Source organism: Dama dama, chromosome 10 (assembly GCF_033118175.1).
Source record: "Dama dama isolate Ldn47 chromosome 10, ASM3311817v1, whole genome shotgun sequence".
NCBI classification, from domain to species: domain Eukaryota; kingdom Metazoa; phylum Chordata; class Mammalia; order Artiodactyla; family Cervidae; genus Dama; species Dama dama.
Window position 1 is genome coordinate 42,171,849 of NC_083690.1, and position 23,363 is coordinate 42,195,211.

A 23,363-nucleotide genomic window follows, 5' to 3' on the forward strand; every position below is an offset into this window, starting at 1 on the left:
AGTGCTGTGAGACCCCAGGGCAATGTTTCTGGGGAGCCTTGTCGTGGGCTCAGAGCCTCAGCAGAGACCCTGCACCTGCCCCGTGACTGTCTCCCTGGCCCCAGTCAGCTGACTTGTCCCAGTGTGGCCAGTGGGCGGGGGAGGGGGGTGCCAGGAAGACCCAGGTGAGTGCCCTGACCCCCTCCTGCTGCAGGGAGCCCTCGCGCCTCCCCGGCCACATCCAGTTGTCTGTGTGGTGTCCCTCCCCTCGGTCCTGCGATGGCGCCGTGCTCACTCAGACCCTCCCCTCGCTCCCTCCCAGGCCGGCCGTCTGCCGGGGGCTCCGGCACCGCTGGCCCCGTGGGGGTCCAGCCCCCGGTGCTCCGTCTGTGCCTTGTCACTGGAGCATCGTCTCTGTCTACGCTTCTAGCTGGTTTATGAAAAGCCTTGCTTTTTATCACCAAACCGAGCCATGGAAGTATCCAGTGTGACGTTTCACATGTACAGGGGTACTCATTGCAGCGTTGTTTGTAATTGTAAAGCCTTGGTGTGACCCGGCCACCTGTGCTTGTCCCCAAGGCAGGGCCCGGGGCAGCTGCAGGAAGGACTGGGGGAGACCACGTGCGCCCTGCATGGCCCTGCGTGAGAGGGAGCTTGGGGCCCAGAAGGCAGTGTGGTGGGGGAGGGCCGTGGGTAGAGAAGCAGATGTACAGAAGTTGTGCAGAAGCGTGTGCATGCACTCACTTGTGTTCATACAGACATCCTTTTGCTCTAGGTCCCGGGGACCTGGGGTCACTGACCCCTGGCAGCCAGGGGCTTGCCTGGCGGCTGACTCTTTGATTTGAGCCTCTCTCCAGCAGGAAGACCCAGGGCCAGAAAGTCCATTTGACCCTGGACCCTCTTGTGTCAGACAGTAGGGAGTTGCCGAAGCCTTGGTGGGCTTGTCAGGAGCACGCGACAGGGCTCCCAGTGGCCTGGTTGGCAGCAGCGGGAACAACCGTTGGGTTTGGCTGCAGCATCAGTTCCTGCGCAGGAGTCCCTGCTGAGGGAGGGCAGATGTCCCAGTGCAGGAAGGGGACAGCCCTCCTCCCGACCCCGGCCCTTGTGGAAGGACGGGGCATCCGGGCATCGCTGTGTCCGGAGGTGGGTGGGCAGCGTTAGGTGGAGCGGGTTCTGGAGGACACCCCAGGAAGCACTCAGCCATCAGCCGAAACCTCTGGGATGTCGCCGACGGCAAGGTCCCCATGGCACGCGCCATGATCTGCCCCAAGGAGGCGGCATCACTGCTGTTTTCTCTTGAGTGCGTCACCTCCGTCTCCGAGGACACACCGACGTGCCTGGCCCGAGGGACAAGCCTTGTCCTCGGTGCCAACCCCGAGGACGGGCGAGGGGCTTCGGGTCGGTCACAGCGCGTCATGTCCGTGCACATGGGGATGTCCTCAGGAGAAGCGGGCAAACTCTGGCCTGCTTCTGCAACTTTTTGGAAGTCTGGAGTTATTTCAAAATAAAGAATTAAAAAAATGGTCCATGCACATCTCTTTGTAGTTGAACTTTGTACATACATGACTGGGTGAATTCGTGTTTTGAAACACATTTGGGAATCCCACAGAGAACTCAGCTGTGGTGGCGTCGGGAGCAGGCGCGGGGCTGGAGGACACCCCACATGGACCGCGGGCTCCTCACGGAGGAGCGGTAGCTCATGCAACCGCTGCTAAAAATACGAGGCTTCGTCTGGTCCTGCCAAAGCTCCCTTGAGGTATTTTTGGTTGTCATCATTTGTCAAGTAAAGAATGCATTTTACTTGTCGTATATACTTGTCTCAGTGAGCCAGTGACATTACTATAAAGCACCTAAAGACAATGGGCAGAATGTTTTTCAAGTGTCTTTAGGATTATGCCAGGGCAATCTGATGGCCACCGTCAGCCCTGGGCCCACAGCCACCTTCCCGAAGTGCGATGCTGACAGAGCCCCTGGGATGGGAGCTGGGGGCGCAGGGCCGGGCCCCCCGCCTTAAGCAAGCCAGCTCCTTGTAACAGCTCTGGAAAACTCCAGCAGAGGAAAACAAGGTGGTTGGAATACCTTTTACTCTATCTGTTTAGGGAGGCAATGCTTTTATTAAAAAAAGCAAGTTAGGTTCCTCCCCCACTAACAGATCAGCACAGACTCGGTGGCTTAAACAACACATTTATGCTGCCTCATGTTCAAAAGCTCCCGCGAGCTGGCTCCTTCCGGAGGCGCTGGGCAGGGTCCACTTCCTGCTCTCCCAGCTCCTTGAGGTGCCGTGGCCCGTGGCCCGACCTCGTCCTGAGCTGCTGGCTTCTCCCTCCCTGACTGCCTCCTCCCCCGTCCTCGATCTGACCCACCCCCCCTCCCCCCAGAGGGTCCTTCGTGATGATATTGGGCCCCCCTAGGCACGGGCAGCTTCGAACTGGGGGATACAACAGAACCCCGCTTGTTTCATATACGTGAACAGCTTAGAACTGGGGGACACAACAGAACCCCGCTTGTTTTACACACGTGGCTCATGTGTTATCGTGTGCGGCGCTTTGCGGTGAGTGGTGGTTTTGATTACTCAGTAGATGTTCTTCAAAGGAAACTGAAGGGTGTGCACGTTGGCCCCTTCACTCCTTCTGCAGAGAAGCCCGCGGCCTCTGCCCTCCCTGCGTCCTGGATGGCGCGGCCCTGGCCCTCAGGAGGAGCTGGGGTCTTAGGTGGCTGCTCTCTGTCCTTGGGAAGCACGTGGGGGCAGCGGGAGCCCAGAGCAGGACAGCCCCCCAGCCCCGGGGGTCTGGGAGGGCTTCCGGGAGCGTGTGGAGTAGGACCCGGGCGGCCCTCGGCAAACAGGGCCATCTCTGCACCATGCACAGCTGGCCACCTGTTTTTCTTTGTGACTGTTTATAACAAGCATCTATCATCTTTATAGAAACAATAGAAACATCAGCTAGGGGAACAGCCTTCTGAAGGTGCCAGGCCGTGTTACCAAGCTCGGGGTTACCACGTCGCGGGGGGTTAGGGTTGGCGTGTGCAGGGCGCCAGCCGCCCGGTGACAGAAGCAGGGCGTGGGAAGGGCCCTTCTCCCTCCCGGAGGCCGCAGCCGGGCACAGACTGTGGTGGCATGGCGGCCCCTGCTGGCCGGTGGTGGCGCTGCAGTGCCTGGGGTCACCTGTGGGAGGGCCGTCCCCTGGGGCCCCCACGGGCGCAGCGAACGTGCAGTGGCTGCCACACTCCGGGAGCAACACATTGGGCCAGGCTGTGCGTCTCTGAGGCCCTGGATACTCCTGACACGGGGGCCAGGTTGGAGGCGGGAGCCCCAAGTGCAGTGGGGGCCCCAGCTGAGGGCCAGCCCCCAGCGCCTGCGCCCCTGGTCACCCCGGGCTCAGGGACCAGTGAGGGACTGCAGGGGCTCGCCGCCCACACCTGCGGGCTGTGTGCCCAGGGCGCAGTGGAGCCGCTGCAGAGGAGACCACCCTGGGGCAGAGGGCGCGGGGGGAGGGCCAGGGTCGGGCTTCTCCCCGCTCTGTGAAGCGAGTCCTGGGCGTGATGATGGGGGCAGGGTTCTGGAGAGGAGAGCCCTGTGCCTGCGCTGGTGGCAGCTGCCCCAGACTTGGCTTCTGACCCCAGCGCCCGATGGTTGCCGTCCTCACGGCCCCGGATGGGCTGTGCTCAGGTGGCGGCTGATGCCCCTATGACGCCGTACCCGTGTGCCTGGCACATGAGCCGGCTGGGGGGCGGGCGGGAGGTGGGGGACCCCCACCGGGCCTTGGCAGGTGGCGGCTCAGGAGAGACTCCGGGAGACGGCGCGCCAGCAGGAGCTGAGTCCTCTCCAAGTCTTGGAGGTGGGGGTACTGGGTCCTCCTAGGTTGGAGGCTCACGGCTCCCGGCCCACACCCCGGGGCAGCCGTAGGCCCCACCCCTCGGGGCGGGGCAGGTAGCTCCTTGGGGAGGGCGTGTGGGAGGCAGACGGGTGGACACGGTGGGGCGCAGACGCACAGACCCTGCCAGGGAAGGCGAGGACCGCTCACGCCCCGCTCGTCCCCCTGTCCGCGGCCTGACCTGTCCTGTCCCCACGTGTCAGCCCAGGACCTGGCCTTGCCATGTGCGCACCCTGCAGGGCCTGGTGAGCTGTGGGGTGCTTCCACACGGGCTGTGGACTCCCGCCGCCTCGCCCTGCAGGTGGGGCGGGGTCCCTTGTGCTTGGTCCACAGACAGGCCTGGGGCCTGGTCCTGCAGACAAGCCTCAAGCCGTAGGTGAGCAGGGCCTCGCAGCCTCGGCTCCCTGCCCCTGAGGACCGCTGACCCTTCCATTCCGCGGGCCTGGTGGCTCAGCACGGGCTGGAATCGACAGGTCCGAGGCCTCGGGAGCACCCTGGCATGCTGTGGGCGTTCACAACCGGCTGTTCTCACTGACCATTGCGGTTCGTCCGGGCTGTAGCATTGTAACGCTGCTCTCTTTTCGCGGCTAAGTCCTGCCCTGCTGTATCCACGCCTCCGGACAGGGCCCACCCCGCTTTGGCTCCTGTGAGGAGCACTGCTGTGAACATTCACGTACACATTTCTGAGTGTGTGCGCGCTTTCCGCCTCTCGGGTGCGTACTTGGTGGAGTGGGTGCTGCTCCGTTTATGGGTCTGCGCGGGTGCAGCCGTCCCGTCTGCCGACGGCCGTGATGCTGGGCACCTGCACGTCTGTGTGTCTTCCTGGGAGAGAGTGCTGCTGGGGTTCTCTTTCCACCGGCTTGTCAGAGTCGCACTCATCTGTGAACTTTAAGTCCCCAGCTGGATGTCAGTGCTCAAAGAGCTGGGGCCCAGGAGACTGAGCATCACTGTGGCCGCAGCCCACTCCCCAGACTGCACCCGGGCTTCCCCCGGCTCCCACACCCGCCCCAGGGGGGCACCCTGGGAGCCCAGGGTCTCCAGGAGCCCGAAGGGCCTGCAGACACGTCCCCCTGCCACATGCTGGTTCTCTTCAGGATACCAGGCAGAAACTCTTTTTAAATGTCCCCACACCCACTGAACCAGCCCTGGAGCTCTGCCCCCACGGAGACCCCACCCCACCCGTCCCCTCTGGGGACCCCCCTGAGACCCTTCTGGGTCTCTAGAGCCAGCTCTGCTCGTAGATGGAGACACGGTCCTGGTGCCGGGACCGTCCCCGCTGCCCGGGCTGTGGGGCAGGGAGGGGTGCACACCCCGCACACCGAGGCTCGCCTCTCAGGGGTGTCTCTGTTTTCCTTCATCGGGGTGGGGCTGGAGGCTGAGGCTCAGGAATTACGAGGGCGAGGGCTTTAAAACAGGAACTGTGCCAGCCACACCGGAAGCCGCCGCTCGTGGCCAGGCGTGTCAGCCGAGTCTCTGCGTCTCCCACATTCTGGGAGGCGCTTGCCTCCTCAGCCCCCGGAGTCCCCATGGGGACCTTGCCCTCAGCTGCCACCCAGTCCCCAGCGGAGGACTGACCCCGACCCCCCAGCTCGTCCACTCCTGGGAAGACCTGGGTTCCCAGCCCAGGTGCGGCTCAGAGCAGGCCCGGGGGGGACAGAGGGTGCCGGGGAGGAACGCCCATGGCCCCCCCAGGCCCAGGAGGGTTCGGGCTGAGCCGGCTGCTGGCTGGGTGCCTGCCATGCTCCCATCTTGCCCAACACCACCCCGGAACCTTGCGGTTGCTCAGCCCCGAGCCACGACATGGCCAGGAAAGGCTGGAGGGCAGTGCCCGCTCTCCCTCCCCCACGCACCCGAAACCCAGGTCTCAGGCAGGGGGACTGGTGGGAGTGGTGGACACAGCCTGGGGCTCCCCGTTTTCTCCCCTTGGTAGACGGGTCCCCGCTGCTCAGGGCTCTGCACAGAACAGGCACGCCGAGGGTGCTGTTGAGGGCCCAGCCGCCCTGCAGGCCCCCTCTGGGCGCCCCACCCTGCCCAGGCCAGAGTGCCAACTCCTCTGCACTGCAGAAGTCCCTCAGGAGTCTGGGCACCGCTGCCAGGGGCTGGTGGCCGGCACCCCGTGGGGTTCCTGTCAGCGTGTGTCCTCCGCGCCTGCACCCCGTCGCCCTGCAGCCCCTGGGGCTGGGGTCCTGCCTCTCGGGCCCTCCCCTCCCTTGCCCTCCACCCCGTCCTCGTGACTCCCCCACCTCCTGCCCGGCCCCCCTCTGCCTGGCCCTGCTGGGGGGTCCACCGCGGCCTCCATGCTGTCAGCTGCCCTGGACTCTGTCTCCAGCCCGCAGGAGGACCCCTCCCCAGTCTCCAGGCGCTGTGCCCTCCCCCATCCTCACAGCCTTCCTCAGGCCACGAGGCTCTGAGTCCTGGGTGTTTGCCTGTCCGCATGTCCCCCACACCTCGGCAGGCACGGCTGACTCCCCAGTCACCTTCACGTGCCCCCTCCCACAAGGCAGACAGAGTGGTCACTCCCCTCGCTCCCATCCCCTCAGCAGAGGGGCCCCCCAGGGCCCTGCCAGGACCCTGTGTGCTGGCCTCCAGCCCCTCCGACAACCCCCAGAGCCTGGGCAAGGGCCTGTCGGGCGTGGCCCGCCCGGGGCTGCGTGTGCCCTGCGTCCTGGGAGCCCCACGCCAGCCCACTGCACCCTGTGCTTCCCTTCGGCCTGGGGGCCCAGGTCAGGGGCTGCAGAGCTCGGTCCTGCCTGTCTCTTTAAGGCTCTCACATCCTGACTTCTGTCCTTGAATCCGCCTCCCTGGACCGTGTCATCACCCCCATAGTCGCACGGGACGACAGAGTAGCAGAAGGACCCGCTGCCCGACAGCCTGCTCCCCGCCTGCTCGCGCTCCCAGCCCCTCTGGCTTCCCTGCCCCCACCGGCCCCTCCTCGGCCCCCAGCATCCCTGCCGCTGGGGGCGGGGGGAGCGGGGGCTCAGCTCTTTGTTCCCCAGCTGTGTGTTCATCCCAGTCCTTCCACCTAGAAGCCACATGTGGCCTTGGGTATGATTGAACACCTCTATGCCTCTGTTTTTCAGCATCTGCAAAATGGGAATTAAATGGGAAGGGGTTTGACCTAATGCCTGATGTAGTGAAAGTCGCTGAGTCGTGAGCGACTCTGTGGCCACACGGACTGTAGCCCCCCAGGCTCCTCTGTCAAGGGATTCTCTGGGCAAGAATACTGGAATGGGTTGCCGTTCCCTTCTCCAGGGAATCTTCCCAACCCAGGGACTGAACCTAGGTCTCCTGCATCGCAGGCAGACGCTTTACCATCTGAGCCACCGGTCAGTGAAGTAATTGCTGTTGTGACTGATGCCAGTGTGTCTTCGTGACGCACTGTTCCCCACTCTGCTCTGTGGCACATTCTGACCCTGGCATGGGGACCCCGAGATGAGGACACCACCCATCCCTCCCGGAAGGGCGCCATCTGATGAGAGAGAGAGGAGGCCAGCTCAAGCACACGATGACGCAGGACCTGTGGTTTAGAAACTCAAGCCCAAGTGGGTTCCCGTGTCCTGCCCGAGAGACCCTCAGGGCTCTAGAAGCACCGCGCCCCAGTGTTGGCCAGAGTAGGCCTCGGTGGACAGTGCTCACACAGCCTCTGTGGAGGGCGAGGTGGCAGGCCCTTCCCCGTCCTGGAGGTGCTCTCCTGGTTGTGGGCCCCCCGGGACGCCGGCACAGCATCCAGCTGAGACCCTGGCAGGCGGCACACGCCCGCAGTGCATCCCTCGCCGCGGACTGCCCGGCCGGGGACCGTTCTGGAAGAATGCTAGCAGTCGCTGACAGTGGTTGGCTCAGTCACGGGGTGGGGGTTGGGGGGAGGCTGTCCGCTGTTTCTAACCAGCTGCATCACTGCATTCATAATTTAAGAAGAAAAGGGAAAGAACCTGAACAGAGACCTGTCCCCTCCTCTCCCCCATGCTGTGTGCTGGCCTCCTGACTCAGAAGGCTGTATCCAGAACACCCTTCTCCCCGAACACCCCGCCCTTCCCAGCTGGGTGCAGAGCAGGGCCCTTCTGTGGCCTGAGTGCCCCCCGGCCAGGCAAGCCCCCTGGGGCTTGTCACCCGCCAGCCTCTCCTCCGAGGACAGGGAGGTGGTCCTCAGGGCCACGCCTGCACCCCTTCTTCATGCATTCCCTGCTTGCCCGCTGGGCCTGGGGCACTGCCCCTGGGGGCACAGTAGCTGTCAGGCGCTGTCAGGGCGAATGACCGGGGACGGTCCCACCCTCAGTCTCCCCGACCGTGGCTGCTGGTGTCTTGCCCGGCCAGGTGGGCCCGCTGCAGGGGGATAGGGTGGGCGGCGGCCCGGAGGCCGCCCCTGCGGGTCCCTGGGCGGGTCCCTGGAGCGCGGGCTGGGGCGTCGGGCCGGCGCGGGAGGAGGCCGTTCGCCCGCCCTTCCGCCCGCGCCGCTGGGGGCCGCCCGCGGGCCGCGCCGGCCAGAGCGCGCCGTGCGCCCCGGGCCCCGCGCCGGCACACGCTCGGCGGCCGCGGCGGCGAGGAGAGCGGCGGCGGGGCCGGGCGGGCGGCAGGAATGCGGAACCGGCGCGCGGGCTGAGCCGCCCAGGATGGCGCAGGGGCGGCGGCGGCGGGCGGCCTGCGTGGGGCCCTAGTGCGGCGGGGCGGGCGCTCCCCACCCGGCGTCGCGGCCATGGCCAAGGAGCGGCGGAAGGCCGTGCTGGAGCTGCTGCAGCGGCCGGGGAACGCGCGCTGCGCCGACTGCGGCGCCCCGGGTAGGTGCGGGCCGGCCGGGCGCGTCGGGGTGCTCTGGGCCCGCGTGGGTGCGGGCCCGGGCGGCTGCGGCCCGGGCCGGGTGCTGGCCTGGATGCCAGCCCTGGGCCGGGAAGGGGTGCTGCGGCGCCCGCAGGGCTGGAGGGCGCGGGCCGTGGAGCCTGGCCCCCGCTCCGGTGGGGCGCGGTCCCGGTCCCCGCTGGCCCCCGGCCCCCGGCCCGCGGCTCTGTCGCCGCTTCCCCTCCCCCAGGCTGCGTGTCTTGTCAGCCGCCGGCAGCCGCCGCCTTGCGAAACCTGGGGCTCCGCAAAGAAAGAGGAAATCGCGGCGGGAGACCGGCGGCAGGGAGGGGATGGGTGAGCGGGGCCGCGGCTCCTCCGCGGGGATGTAGGGTCCGCCGGCGCCCCCACCTGCGGTGACGTCATGGCCCCTGCCTGCAGCCGCCCTCCGGCCCTGCGCTGGGAGCGGGGGAGGAAGCACCTGCCGCGGCCACGTGGACCCGCTGGGAAAGGGGTCGCGGGCCCCCCCGCCCCCAGGCTTGCAGCCCTGAGCAGGTGGCCAGTTCAGGTGGGGCCCTGGGCAGGTGCAGTCTCCCGGCGGGCATCTCCTGGACTTCGGTCCTGGGTGGTGCTCTGGGGTGATTTCCAAGGCCCCGGAGTCCTGGGGCTACTGTTCAGGGATTGGCAGGAAGAGAAAAGGCTCTGCTCTCAGGCCCCGGGGACCCTGCTAGTGAGCTGGCGTCCCTGGTAGGTCCTGGCTGCAGTGGGGGTGGGGCTGGAACAGCCCCCAGCAGCTAGGGCGGCCCCCTGGCCTGCAGGGACACACTGGGCGCGCCCCCCCCCCCCCGGGGAGGGGGCACCTAGCCTGAGCCCCCAGAGAGGGAAGGTGGGGACACGGACTGTGGACATTCACTGCCCGGCTCTTGGCCGCTGCTTGCCCACTGGGCTGGGAGGGGTCTCTTTCCTCCCGCTGCCTCCTGTGCAGGGAATCTGGAGTGGAGCGGCCCCGAGGGGAAGCAGCGGCAGGCTTCCCTGGAGGCGGGCGGGCTGAGGGCCTTACCCGCGGCCTCCCTCCCGAGCTGCCCAGGGCCTGCCGCTGTGCCCTGAGGCTGCATCGCCACCGCCTGCTGCTGCCCGCCTGGCCACCCTGCTTCTCTCTCCCGGGCCTGTGTTTCTACTTGTCAGGAGGGCGAACCGTGCCAGGGAGTCTTCTGTCCGCAACGTCTCCTGCCAGGCCTGGTCTGAGGGGCCGGGCCGTCAGGCCACCCTGCCCAGAGGAGCTTCTTGGGACCCCGAGCCTCCCTGGCAGGAGGGAGAGGGGCCTCCTTGGTGTGGTGATCCTGCAGCCGCTGCGCCCGCCCACCCACTCCGCCAGGGGCACCCCACCCCCGCCCCGCGGGCACAGGCGCTCAGGAGGGCCGCCGCCTGGCACTGGGCCACACCTCTGCTCTTCAGACTCCGTCCACGACCTCAGATCCTCGCCTCATCTGTCTGGCAGCCTGAGGAGCAGCCAGGACGTGGGCCCCCATTTTATAGCTGGGGACACCGAGGCCTGAAGACCTGGAGCTGACTCAGTGGGCGTGGGGCCTCAGGGGTGACCGCTGTCCGGGTGCCCGGCCCCCTGACCCGTCTCGCGCCTGCCGTGTCTCTGCTGCAGCTCCACGGCTCTGTCCGTGGTGGGGGCCGCCCTGGGGCGCCGCTGCGGCTTCCTGTCCCCGCTGCGGCCAGCTGGGCAACTGGAGCCCTTCCTGGCTTTGATGGGGGCCGGAGGAGGACAGCGCCCTCCCACAGCGGCTGGTGCTCTTGCTTGTCTCCGCTACAGCCCACCCGGAGCGGCGCCTCGGGGCTGGGGGTCCCCAGGGCCTTGGCTTTGCACGGCAGGACGCGGGTGGGCCCCGGGCCCCCAACCGCCAGGCGCGGGGCTGTGGTGATAGATCTGGGCAGGCCGCCATGCGAGGGCTGCCGGCAGGGAGGCTGTCTGGGGGTGGTTGTAGCCCCCAGACCCTCCAGTTGTCTGCTCCAGAGTGGGCGCCGCTGCCCTTGAGCACGGGGCCTGGTCTGAGGCTCCCAGAAGCGCACCTCAGTGCAGGCCTGGATGGGAGGGTCTCCATCCCAGAGGTGGGGGGGCTGCACTTCTTTCGTCCGGGTCACCCGCCCCGTCGGTCACCCACCAGGTGACTGGCCTCCGATAGGCAGGAAGGGCGAGGCCTCCACGCGTTCCCTGGGTGAGGTGTGGGTGGTCCTTCCATGGGGCTTTGATGCCTGTCACCTGCACCACCAGATAAAAACAGTTCTGATTGGTGAGGTCTGGGCTTGTCAAGGAGCGCTTTCTGGGAGTGACGGTGGTGGGACGGTGGTGTGGAGACCCTGCTGGGGGCCCGGGGCTGGGGGCCAGTCCTCACCGCTCAGCCGGGGCTGGAGCGTCTGCCTGCCAGACCTCAGAACAGGAGGTCCGCACTTAGCCCCGGGAGGCTTCAAGGCAGAGGTGACTTTTCAGATGTTGCTGTGAAGTGGGGCAGGAGGACCCAGGCTGGGAGGGGCTCTGCAACGTGGCTTAGTTTAGGAGAGGGTCCCCTGAGAGTGTGGCCGGCAGGGGGCTGCCGAGAAGTGGGCTGGGCAGACGGTCCCCGCTCCCTGGAGCCGCAGCCTGCTTGGGTTTTAGGTCACTTTTTTCCATTGTGGTGAAATCCATGTAAAAGTCACGCTTCTCACTGTTGCGCAGTGTACGTCCACGTTGTCACACAGCTGTCACGACCATCCATCTCTCAGTCCATCTCTTTCCATCTTGCAAAACAGAGCTGTGTCCAGTTGAACACTGACGCCCTCCTCGCCCCAGCCCGCACCCTTCCCCTTGCCGTCTCTGTGGGTTCGAGCCAGACAAGCAGACTCACACAGGACCTGTCCTTCCGTGTCTGACTTGTGTCACTGAACGGAACGTCTGCAGCGTTTGTCCCGCTGGGCCAGGTGGCACGGTTTCCCACCTTTAAACAGCTGAGATGTCGTTGGCTCCAACATCGTATTAGCCTCAGGTGTAAACACAGTGATTCGATGCTTGTGCATACTGAGAAACGGTCACCACAAGAAGTCTAGTTCGCATCCCTCACGCAGGGTTTCTTCCTTGTGACGAGAACGCTTCAGATCTGCTCTCTTAGCACCTTCCCGGTGTCTGCCTACTGCAGTGCTGGCGGCTGCAGTCACCATGCTGTGCATTTGTCCGCAGGCCTCGTTGATTCTGTAACTGGAAGTTTGTACTTTTTGACCCCTCTTCACTCAGCCCCACCTCTGAGAACTTGTTCTCTCTCTGTGAGTGTGGGGTTTGGGGTTTTGTTTTTTAGATTGCACATGTTAATACAGCATTTGTCTTTGTCTGGTTTATTTCACTCAGCGTGATGCCCTCAGGATCCATCCACGTGGTCAGAAATGGCAAGGTCTCCTTTTTGACTGCTGAATAGTATCCATATGTGTCACATCTTTATCCAGTCGTCCATATCTTAGCTGTGGTAGATGGTGCCGTAGTAAACATGGGGGTACAGATATCTTTATGAATTCATTTTCGTTTCCCTCAATAAAATATCTAGAAGTGAAATTACTAGATTGTATGGAAGTCCTATTTTTAATTTTTTGAGGAACCTGCGTTCTGTTTTCTATCTGCAATGTCACCCAAATGTATCCTTGTGTCCACTGCCACCCTTGGCTTGTTATTTCCTGTCTTTTTCTTGCTGGCTCTGCTCATGGGTGAGCTGATGCCTCACTGTGGCTTCGATCTGCATTTCCCTGGTGGTTAGTGGTATGAGCATCTCTCCACACACCACGCCATCTGCATGTCTTCTTTGGAACAATGTCTCCTCAGAGGCTGTGCCCAGTTTTTAACTGAAGTGTTGAGTCTTGTTGTTGGTTTGCTATCACATGAGTTCTTTGTGTATTTTGGATGTGTTTAGACCCACTGTTAGGCACGTGATTTACAGATATTTTCTCCCGTGGGTTGCCTGTTTGTTTGGCTGATGGTCTTGCTGCGCAGTCTTCAGTCCCACTGGTTTATTTCTGCTTCTGCTGCCTTCGCTTTTGGTGTCAGGCCCCCAGACTCATCGCCAGGACTGACGTCAGGGAGCTTGCTGCCTGCATTCCTCTGGTTCTGTGGCTCCAGGCCTTGCGCTCAAGTCTTCAGTCCATTCTGAGTTGACCTTTTGTAAGATAGTGGTCCTGGTTTTGCACATGGATGTCCAGTTTTCCTGTTTATTGAAAACACTGTCCTATTTCCGTTGTAGCCTTGGTTCCTTCATTGTATATTAATTGACCGCATAGGTGCGGGCTTATTTCTAAGCTCTCTGTTCTATCCATTGATGTGTATGTCTGTTTTTATGCTAACACTATACTTTTTTATGTACTCTCTTGATTCCTATAGCTTTGTAATGTAGTTTGAAATCAGGAACTATGATGCCTCCAGCGTTGTTCCTCTTTCTCAAGTTTGCTCTGGCTGTTTGGACTTCGAGGTTCACAGAAACGTTAGGATGGTTTGTTCTGTGGTGCTGCTGGGATCTTGACAGGGATTTCTGTGTTGCCTGCTCTGACACTGAGGATGGCTTTGGGGGTGCGGACGCTTTAACAGTGTTAATTCTTCCAGTGCGTGAGCACGGTGTGCAGTCCCATCTGCCTGCGTCTTCAGCATCTTGTAGTTTTCAGTATACGTGTCTTTCTCCTCCTTGCCTAAATGTATCCCTAGGTATTTTACTCTTTTCGACGCAGTTGTAAGTGTGTTGTTAGCTTTCTTTCTCTCTCTGATGTTTTTATTCTGTTTGTTTTGTTTTTGGCTCTGCTGGGTGTTGTTGCTGCTGGGCTTTTCTCTGGCTGTGGCGAGCAGGGGCGCCTCTCTAGTTGGGGCGTGCAGGCTTCTCTTGCTGCAGAGTGCGGGCTCCGGGGCACTTGGGCTTCAGCGGCTGTGACTCCCCGGCTCCACAGCACAGGCTCAGTGGCTGTGGCGCTCGTTTCTGCGTGGCTTGTGGGGTCTTCCCGGATCAGGGGTTGAACTTGGGTCCCCTGTGTTGGCAGGTGGCTTCTTTACCACTGAACCACCAGGGAAGCCTCTAATCGTTTGTGTCTGTGGTTTTTTTTTAGTGTAAAGAAACACAATAAATTGTTGTATATTGATTTGTATCCTGCAACTTTACTGAACTCATGTTCTAACAGTCTCTCCATGGAGTCTTAGTTTTCCATATATTATATATTGTCATTTGCAAACAATGACAGTTTTACTTTTTCCTTTCTTGTTTGGATGCCATTTATTTCTTTTTCTTGCCCGTTTGCTCTGGCTGAGATTTCCAATACTTTGTTGAATAACAGTGGCAAGACTGGGCACCCTTGTCTTGTTCCTGGTCTTAGAGGAAAAGCTTTCAGCTTTTCACTGTTGAATGTGATGTCAGCTGAGGGCTTGTCATTTGCGGCCTTTGTTATGTTGAGGTGCACTCCCTCTATACTCACTGTGTTGAGAGCTTTTACCGTAAATGGATGCTGGATCTTGTCAAATGCATTTTCACATCTGTTGAGATGATCGTGAGTTTTACTCTTCAGTTGGTGCATGGCACTGATTCTTTTGCTTCCCTAGCTCACTTGGTAAAGAATCTGCCTGCAGTGCAGGAGACAGAGGAGACTCATGTTTGATCCCTGGGTCAGGAAGATCCCCTGGAGGAGGAAATGGCTAACCCGCTCCAGTATTCTTGCCTGAGAAATCCCATGGACAGAGGAGCCTGGTGGGCTACAGTCCGTGGGGTCGCAAAGAGTCAGACACGACTCAGCGACTAACCCACCACCATTGATTGATTTGGGGATATTGAACTGTCCTTGCATCCCTTGTGTCTTTGGTTTCTCATAAAGAAAGCTGAGCACCGAAGAATTGATGCTTTTGAACTATGGTGATGGAGAAGACTCTTGAGAGGCCCTTGGACTGCAAGGAGATCCAACCAGTCCATCCTAAAGGACTTGAGTCCTGGGTGTTCATTGGAAGGACTGATGCTGAAGCTGAAACTTCAATCCTTTGGCCACCTCATGCGAAGAGCTGACTCACTGGATAAGACCCTGATGCTGGGAAAGGTTGAAGGCAGGAGGAGAAGGGGACGACAGAGAATGAGATGGTTGGATGGCATCACCGACTCAAAGGACATGAGTCTGAGCAAGCTTTGGGAGTTGGTGATGGACAGGGAAGCCTGGCATGCTGCAGTCCATGGGATGGCAAAAAGTCAGACACGACTGAGTCACTGAACTGAACTGAACTTGCATCCCTAGAATAAATCTCAACTGATGATGGTATATGATCCTTCTAATGCATTGTTGAATTTAGTTAGATAAAAATTTGTTGAGGATTTTGTATCAGGGATATTGGCCTGTGATTTCCTTTTTGTGTATCTTTATACAGAAAACCAGGTATCTTTATCTGATTTTGGTGTCAGGGTAATGCTGGCCTTGTTCAGTGAGTTTCAAAGTGTTCCCTCCTGTTTCTGGAAGAGTTTGAGAAGGACTGTTGTTAACTGTTTTTAAGTGTTTGGAAAAATTCACCAGTGAGGCCGTCTGGGTTGCTGGGAGGCTTTTGATTACCCACTCAGTCTCCTCACTAGTCACTGGCCTGTCCAGATTTCTGCTTCTTCATGATTCAGTCTTGGCAGGTTGCATGTTTCTAGGAAATAATCAGTTTCTTCCAAGTTGTCCAATTTCTTGATTTCTAGTTTCATACCACCATGGTTAGAAAAGACACTTGATGCGATTTCAGCCTTCTCAAATTAGCCTTGTTTTCTGGCCTAGCGTATGATTTATCCTGGGGAATGCCCATGTGCACTTGGGGAGGATGTGTGCTCAGTGTGGCTTCTGGACGGAATTTCCTACGTGTGTCCACAGCCTCATGTGTTGTCCAAAGCCAGAGTTTCCTGATTGGTTTTCTGTGTGGATAATCTAACCGCTGAGGAACATGGGTTTTAACGGCCCCTCCTCTTACTGTATCGCTATCTCTTTCTCCATTTACGTCTGTTAACATTTGCTCTACATTTTGGGGTGTTCCTATATTGGGTACCTCAGTTCAGTTCAGTCGCGCAGTCGTGTCTGACTCTTTGCGACCCCATGGACTGCAGCACGCCAGGCTTCCCTGTCCCTCACCAACTCCTGAAGCTTGCTCAAACTCATGTCCATCGAGTCGGTGATGCCATCCAACCACCTCCTTTGGGTGCCTAAATATTTACAGCGTCTTGTTGGGTTGACCTCTTTATCATTGTGTAACGTCCTTCTTTGTCTCTTACTGCAATGCTTGTCTCAAAGTCTTTTTTTTTCTGAGTATTCTTCCCTAAGAATAGCTATCCCAGCTTTCTTTTGATTTCCATTTCCTTCCATTTTACGGTCAAATCATATTCCACTGTATGGATGGACTATTTTCCTTACCCATTCTTCCATCGATGGACACGTAGGTTGCTTCCACATTTCAGCTGTCGTGGACAATGCTGCTGTGAACGTGGGTGAACAAACATCTCAAGAGTCTGCTTTCAGTTCTTCTGGATGTGTGCTCAGAAGTGGGCTTGCTGGGTCACATGGTTAATTCTTTTTTACTCTTTTGAGTAATCTTGCACTGCTTTCCAGAGTGGCTGCGCCGCTCTCCCCACTCACCAGCAGTGCACACGGGTGTGACTCTCCCCAGCCTCACCGTCTCTGGTTTGGTTTGGGGGGAGCAGTCACCCTCGTGGGTGTGAGGTGCTATCTCACGGTGGTCCTGATTTGCATTTTCTTAATCATGCATCATGTTGAGGATCTTTTCATGTGCTGACTGGCCATTTATACATCTTCTTTGGAGAAATGTCTTTTTAAATCCTTTGCCCACTTCGAAATTGGATTGTTTTTTTTGTTGTTGTTGTTGTTGTTGAATTTTGGGAGTTCTTTTCTTATCAGATATATGATTTGCAAATGTTTTCTGTTTCTGTGGTTTGCCTCTTTACTTGGTAGATAGTATATTTTGATGCACAAAATTTAAAATATTTTCATGAGGGAATTCCATGGCAGGCCAGTGGTTAGGACTCTGTGCTCTCACTGCTGAGGGCCAGGGTCCAGTCCCTAGTCAGGGAACTGAGATTCCACAAAGCTGCATGGTGTGACCAAAAAAAAGTTTTTATTAATTTTCATGAAATCTAGTTTGCTTGTTTTTTTCTTTTCTTGCCTTTGCCCTTTGGTTTCCTATCCAAGAAAGCATTTTCAAATCCAGTGTCATGAAGGTGTCATCCCATGTTTTATTCTCAGAGTTTTATTGTCTTAGGTCTCACATTTAGGTCCTTGATCTGTTTTGAGTTGATTTTTGCATGTGGTGTGAGTCAGGGTCCAGTTCTATTCTGCATGTGAAGCCAACATCCCAGCACTGCTTCTTTTTTTTTCTTTTTTTTTTTTTCCAGCACTGTTTCTTGAACAATTTTTCCCATTGACCTTGGCACCTTTGGCAAAAAGTAATTTGATCATAAATGTGAGGGTTTATTTCTGGGCTCTCTGTTCTATTCTTTTGGTCTCTGCCTATTTTTATGCCAATATATTTTGATTATGTTTTGATTACTGTAGCTTTGGAGGTCCCTTCAGATTTGCATAGGAATTTTAGGATGGGTTTTTCTATTTCTGCAAAAAAATATTTTTGGAATTTTGATAAGTATTGCTTTGACTTTTTAGATCATTTTGGGTAATGATGGCATTTGAACAATATGAAGTTTCCACTCCATGGAATGTGATGTGTTTCCTTTTATTTATTTCTTCTTTAAATTCTTTCAGGTATGTTACATTGTATAAGTCTTTCTCCTCCCTGGTTAAGAAAATTCTTAAGTACTCTATTCTTTTTGATGCTAATGTAAATGACATTGCTTTTGTGGTTTCCTTTTAAATTGTTACATGTATATACGTATATAGCATGTGTATATATACATATGTATATATAAATTCAGTTGATTTTTTGCGTGTTAACTTTGAATCCTGCTATATTGCTATATTCATCTACTAGTTTCAGTAGCTTTTTAGTGGAGTCTTTACACGTCTCTACATATAAGACCATTTCGCTGGCGAGTGAGATCGTTCTGCTTTTGCTTCTTCCTTCCTAGTCTGGATGACTCTCACTTCTTCTTCTTGCCTGACTCCTCGGGCGGGAGCTCCTGGTCTGCTGAACACGAGTGGTGCCGTTCCCACTCTGTTTTCTGCGTGTCTCGTGTGTTTGTGGAACACTGGCCATTTGAATCTAATCACATGGCGCCTTTGGGGTGGGTAGCCACTGCTCTGCTCAGAGCTGAAGCTGAGCGGCACCAATGCCGTTGATGCCAGGCCGCCCCTTGAAGCTGTGAGGCTTCCGCAGGGTCCAGCACTCCGGACAGTTCTGTCGTCCCATTCTGCCAGCGCCATGGTTCTCCAGGTGGAGAGACTCTGGGTGCTCCCTGCCCCACCAGCTTCCCGGAATCTTGTCCGGGATGGGCCTTCCACCCCGGCTGTCCCTGACAGCGTGTAGGCCCGGAGGTGGCCAGCAGGGTGCCAGCCTCACCTGGCCCACGGCAGCCCCGCCCAGAGCCAGGGGCCGGCTGGGGCTGACCTTGGATCCGCCCCAGAGTGGGTGCTGCCCGGCCCCGTGTGTGAGTGTTGGGGTGCCTTGCCCTGTGCCTCACTTGAGCTCTGTGCTCTGGTGTGGGTGGCAGGCGGCCCCGTGCAGAGGCCCTCCTTCCCGGAGGTCAGGGCAGATGCGCCGCTGGAATCTGGAGGATGAGCTTTCGGGCTGTTGGAGCTGCTGCCCGCCTGGCCGTGTTGAGGCCGCTGCAGGGCCTGGGGATGACGGGGCAGCTCGGGGTCACCTCAGCTGAGGGCCGGCCCGGGGTGGCTTTAGTGGGGAGTGGCCTGAGCCGCGCCGGGGGGGGGGGGGGGGGGGGGGCCCGGGGGAGGGAGCTGGAGGACACGGTGAGCCCCGGGCACTCCTTGTGGGGACCCAGCCAGCCGAGCATTCGCGAGACCTTGGGGAGGGGGACCCCGCTGTTACCAAGGGGCAACTCGGGGTCACCAGTCGGTGGGATGCGGTGTGGGAGCCCCGTGGAGGGAGCAGGGCCCTCACCTGCTGCGACCAGGACCCCAGAGGCGGCAGCGCTGGAGGTGTTTCTGTCGGGGGGGGGCAGCTCTGATGGAGGGGCCGCATGCCCCCGCCTGCCTGCCTGCCCGCGCGTGGCCCCGGGTTAACCGGCGTGCCTCTTTGGGCTGGGCTTCCCCTGCCCATGGGTGCCCTGGCACAGGCCTTGGTGCGTGAGAGTAGGAAGCATTGGGCAATGGGGGCTGTGGAGCCTTGGCCAGGCAGCGGTCAGAACGGGGCCCCCGGGTGGGGGTGAGCGGCCTCAGTGACAGGAGCGAGTGGGTGCAGCCGGGCTGGGGGCGCTCACTGGGGGAGGCTGTTGCTGGGCTATGACCTGGGCACAGGTGGGTAACTGTGGCTGCCAGGGTCCCCCGGTCACGGGGGCGCGGCTCCTCCCGCAGAGGGAACCCGCTGGGCCCCGGTGAGCCTCGCTTGTTGTAGGGGGAAGCGGAGAGCCCATCTGTCCAGCGCCGGGACGCAGGCTCAGGGTTGATGGTGGGGCGGCAGGTGGAGGCCAGAGGCCGTCGAGGAGTGAGGGGTGTGGGGGGACCGTCAAAGCCTGGAAACGCTTGGAAGTCTGAGGAGCTGGGTGTGGGCAGAAGGGCGGGAGCGGCTGCAGGAAGAGGGGCAGCCGTCCAGGCCCTGGGGACATGGCGGGACAGGACTGCAGTGGAGAGGCCCGGCGCTCACGGAGGTTCCGGAGCAGAGAGGCCAGGGGTGGGGGCGGCCAAAGCGGCCGAGGCTGCTTCCCCGTTCGCTTTCCTTCACCTTCGCTGCGGCGAGATTCACGCGAGGCAGAGCTGACGGTGGAAAGGGAAGACTTCCCGGCCCTGAGGACGTTCCCTAGTTGTGTGACCACTGCCTCCGTCGAGCTCAGATCTTGGGCTTTAGAGCCACGAGGCCAGATGGGAAGCCGGAGGCCTGGCGGGGTATGCGTGTGGCCTCGGGGGCTGTGGGCAGGGGACCCAGGGCGGTGCCCGGTCCAGGAGGGCTGGGCTTGGTGCCAGGGAGGCCAGGGTCTCAGAGGGCATCCGGGGAGCAGCGGAGGGGCGGCTGGGAGGCGAGGGGCCCTCGGGCCTGAGAGGGGCTCTGACCGCTGGGTCTGCCCGCTGGTGGGGGCTATCCGAGAGCTGGAGAGAAGGGCCCGAGAGAGAAGGGAGCGGGGGCCAGGTGGGGAGGCCACGCCAGGCCTGGGTCCACTGCTTGCCTCTCTGGGGACTGGGCAGGAGGAGAGGCGAAGGTGTGGCCGCAGACAGGCGCTCAGCGCCTGCTGTATGCAGCGCCATCTTTAGTGATGGAGCCCCGCCCGCCCCCCGGAGCTCGGGCTCCAGCGGGAGGGGAGGGTGGACCCCCAGCGGCTCAGCGGGGGGTGCCTGTGGTGGGTGTGGGCGGTGCACCCCCGAGGCTGGCGCCTGCCCCCTGCCTTGGTGCCCCTTGGGCCACCCCGCTGTCCCCTCAAGAGCTCAGCCCTCCCCGCTGCAGCCCGTGGCTTTGCCGGGGCAGAGGCCCTGGAGCTGGGCCACGGGCTCTGGCGACCCCGAGTCCCTCTGCGGCGTCCCCCGCATACCTGCTCCCCCTGCCTCAGCCCCAGGACGTGTCTCACCTGCCCCGGAAGAGCCAGGGGCCTGAGGCACGCGGAGTGTCCCAGGAGAAGGCAAGGCAAGCGGGGCAGCTGAGGGGCAGGAAAGCGGGGCGCAGGGCAGAGTCTGCCTGACCACGGGCCTGGCCACCCCCGTGCAGGAGCCTGGAGAAGCGCGGGGCAGCCCGACGTTTGCGAGGCCCGGGAGGGGTGCGGGGGGCTCAGACCCTGCCCTGCTACCACCCCTCTGCCTCAGGGCCCTGCGCTTCGCCCACCCTGGCTGTGCTCTCGGCCAGAGCTGCTGGCCCACGGCTTCTGCTGGGGACACAGGTCCTGGCGGCTGAGTCCAGGCCGTCGGGAAGGGGGTCCCCGCGTCCTGGGTGCGCAGAGGAGCAGAGCAGCCCCTCGCCCTTGGGGCTGGGTGGGGCGTGCCCCCAGAGCAGAGCCTGGGCCGGAGGTGGGGTCCTCTGCTTGGGCCTGAGGGGCTGGTGCCGGGGCGCCCGACCGGCTCTCCCTCCCTGTGCCCTCCACCCTGGGGCTCAGAGTGTAAGGCTCTTGCACGGACGCGCACACCCCAGCCCCGGCGCCGTCTCCTGGTGCTGGCGTGGGCGCACGGCTGCCCCCGGAAGCCCAAGGTCACCCCTCCCACAACCGCCTCCACCCCCTGCCTGGGCTTTTGGCCGCAGGGTGGGCATCGAGCCCCCCCCAGGAGACTGTGCTGAGAGGCTGCTTCCAGGAGGAGGGAGGGGCTGGGCAAGTGACTTGCTGATCTGCTGAAGAGCAGACGCCCAGACGGACCGGAAGTGGTCATCAGTTATGCCCAGCGGGGCTGCAGGGTGCCGGCTCACCTGGACAGCCGCACACGCGCTCGTCTCCACTTCCTGCTCTGGTGGCTTCTGGGGGCTGGGGCAGTCCCTCTCCTGACCCCCAAGGCCTTGGTCTGCTGTTTAGAGTCACCCCCAGAATCCTCCCCGCAGGGTCTGAACCCTTGCTTCAATCACCTGACTGGGGCGCCTTCCGGGCCCCCAGGGATGCCCTGCGCTTCGCCAGGAGGGTTTGAAAGCTCTCTGCAGGGAGCGGGCACACAGGCACGCACCCGGCCCGCGGGCGGCTCCAGCGCCCGTGCTGCGGGCAGGCGGGGCGGCCGGTGCCTCTCCGCCCAGAGGTGGGGCACATGGAGGGGGCACTCCTGCAGGCAGACCGTGTGCTCCACAGGCTGCAGTGTGGAGGCTTCTGGCTGAGACACCCCTGCCTCCAACTCACTCAAAAGCATCTCCCTGCCCCGGCGCCGCCAGGGGACCCCAGGCAGGAGGGGGGCAGGAAGGACGGGCTTCCTCACCGCCTGGGCACTGGGCGGGGGCCCCTGTGGACGCTGGCTGGTGTACCCTCCGGCACCCACCCGCTCTGAATCAGGAAGGTGGTTCTGGGAGACCCGGGCCAGCCGCCCGCTGCTGCGTGACCCCAGGGACCCTCCCTGGGCCTTGGTGCAGCCGCAGCGGGAGGCGGGGCTGCAGCCCGGCAACATGGCCAGCGAGGGTGAGCAGGCCGCGGACCCCAGGACCCCAGCGGCTGGCACTGCGTCCCGAGCAGGTGTGGGGGTCCCGGGGAGGCTGGAACGCGCCTGCGGCTGCTCCTCCAGGCCCAGCTGCCCAACGCCCGTCCAGGAGGACGCGGGAGCCACCAGCCCTTCAGGCCCTACCTTCCTGCTTCTCTCTGCATTGGGACGGGGCTGGGGTTGTTGACACACAAACGGCACTTTCTCGCGTGTGATCTGCAGAGGGTAAAGGGAGCCCTTTTGAGTGTGAAAAAGTGGCCACCATCACCCTGAAAGGCTCTGTGGCGGGTGTGATGGAGCCACGGGGCCGTGAGTTCTCCTGGGCCGGGTCCCGGAGGGAGGCCAGGTGGGCGCTCGGGCGAGGGAGCCGTGACCCTCACCCGCCCCCTCCCCATGCACGTGGGCTCCCCACGAGGGCCCCGGTGCGCGTCGTCCAGCTGCACGTGCCCGCGGGCCTGCTGGCCTCCCCTCCTGGTTTCCTCATTCCCTGCGGGGTCCACACTTTGGCGTGGAGGGTGTGCTCCTGGACCCAGGGTGGGGGCACGGTGGCCGTGCAGGCTGGGCCGGGTGACGCTCGCGGAGAGCTCTGAGGCCCCAGGGCCATTGGGGGGGGGGGGGGGGCGCGTCACTTCCTGCAGATGGTCCCACGAGCCGGTGGAGAGTGGTCGTGGGTGGGGCTCTTCTGTCCAGGAGCCCCGGCTCTGGAGGTCATCTGGGGGTCCCTGATGTGCAGTGTTCCCTCCCACTGCTCCCCGGGAGGCTCAGAGCCGGGGGTCGTGGCATTCTCCTCCCTCCCCAAGCCCGCTGTGTCTGCGCCGGGGGCCCCCACATGCCCGGGGACCCAGGAACTCAGAAGCCTGGTTCTGTCCAGGTGCTCTTGCCGCCAGAGCACCTTCCCGGGTCGCAGTGGGGGCCGTGGGGTGGGGCCTGTCCCTGTCCCCCCCCCAGCAATTGCCGGGGCCCAGCGGGTGGTCACGGAGGCCTCCTGGGGGGCACAGCTGAGTGGGGCCTGGAGGCACAGGGGCCATGCCTGGGGTGCCACCCTCCGGCTGGAGAAGTCCCCGGGGTTCCACCTGGAGAACTGACTTGATGTCTGTGGGCCCCGCAGTCAGAGGTGCAGCTGGGGGATGTGGGCAGTGGACAGGAAGCTGGGGGTGGACGGCGGGTGTGGGGAGGATGGGGCCCCCGCTCACGGCCTTCTGAGCTGGCTGAGGCCTCAGGTCTGGGCCGCCCCTGCACCGGCTCTGCTTGGGACCCGCCGACGTGTTGGGGGGAGGTCAGGGCCAGGCTCCCGGTGGCCTCAGAGAGCCAGACCCTGTCCCCAGGCCAGGCACTTTCCCCCCAACCCGTTGCCCCAGCTGCAGCAGGAGCCCCTTCCCGCAGCCACCCGCCCTGTCAGTGGCCAGAGGCCCTTATTAGGGGTCGGGGCTCAGCCATGCCCCCAGCCCCCCAGCCCCCAGCGGAGAGTCTGCAGAGGCCGGGTTGAGGGCCCTCGTGGAGACACGGCCGTCT

General features: G+C 61.4%; 1 protein-coding gene across 3 annotated transcripts in view; it reads left to right on the forward strand.

The window, feature by feature from the left end:
- Positions 1-8,492: 8,492 nt before the first annotated feature.
- The window catches only part of ADAP1 (ArfGAP with dual PH domains 1), a 35,960-nt gene continuing 21,089 nt past the window's right edge, over positions 8,493-23,363 (forward strand). For 2 of the 3 annotated variants that reach the window (XM_061153840.1, XM_061153839.1), the window contains exon 1: positions 8,493-8,623. In XM_061153840.1, coding sequence (XP_061009823.1) covers positions 8,542-8,623 — 82 coding nt within the window. In that variant the 5' untranslated portion in view covers positions 8,493-8,541. Of the gene's footprint in view, positions 8,624-9,345; positions 9,366-23,363 lie in introns of those variants that run through there. The other variant, XM_061153841.1, reaches the window with a different exon arrangement.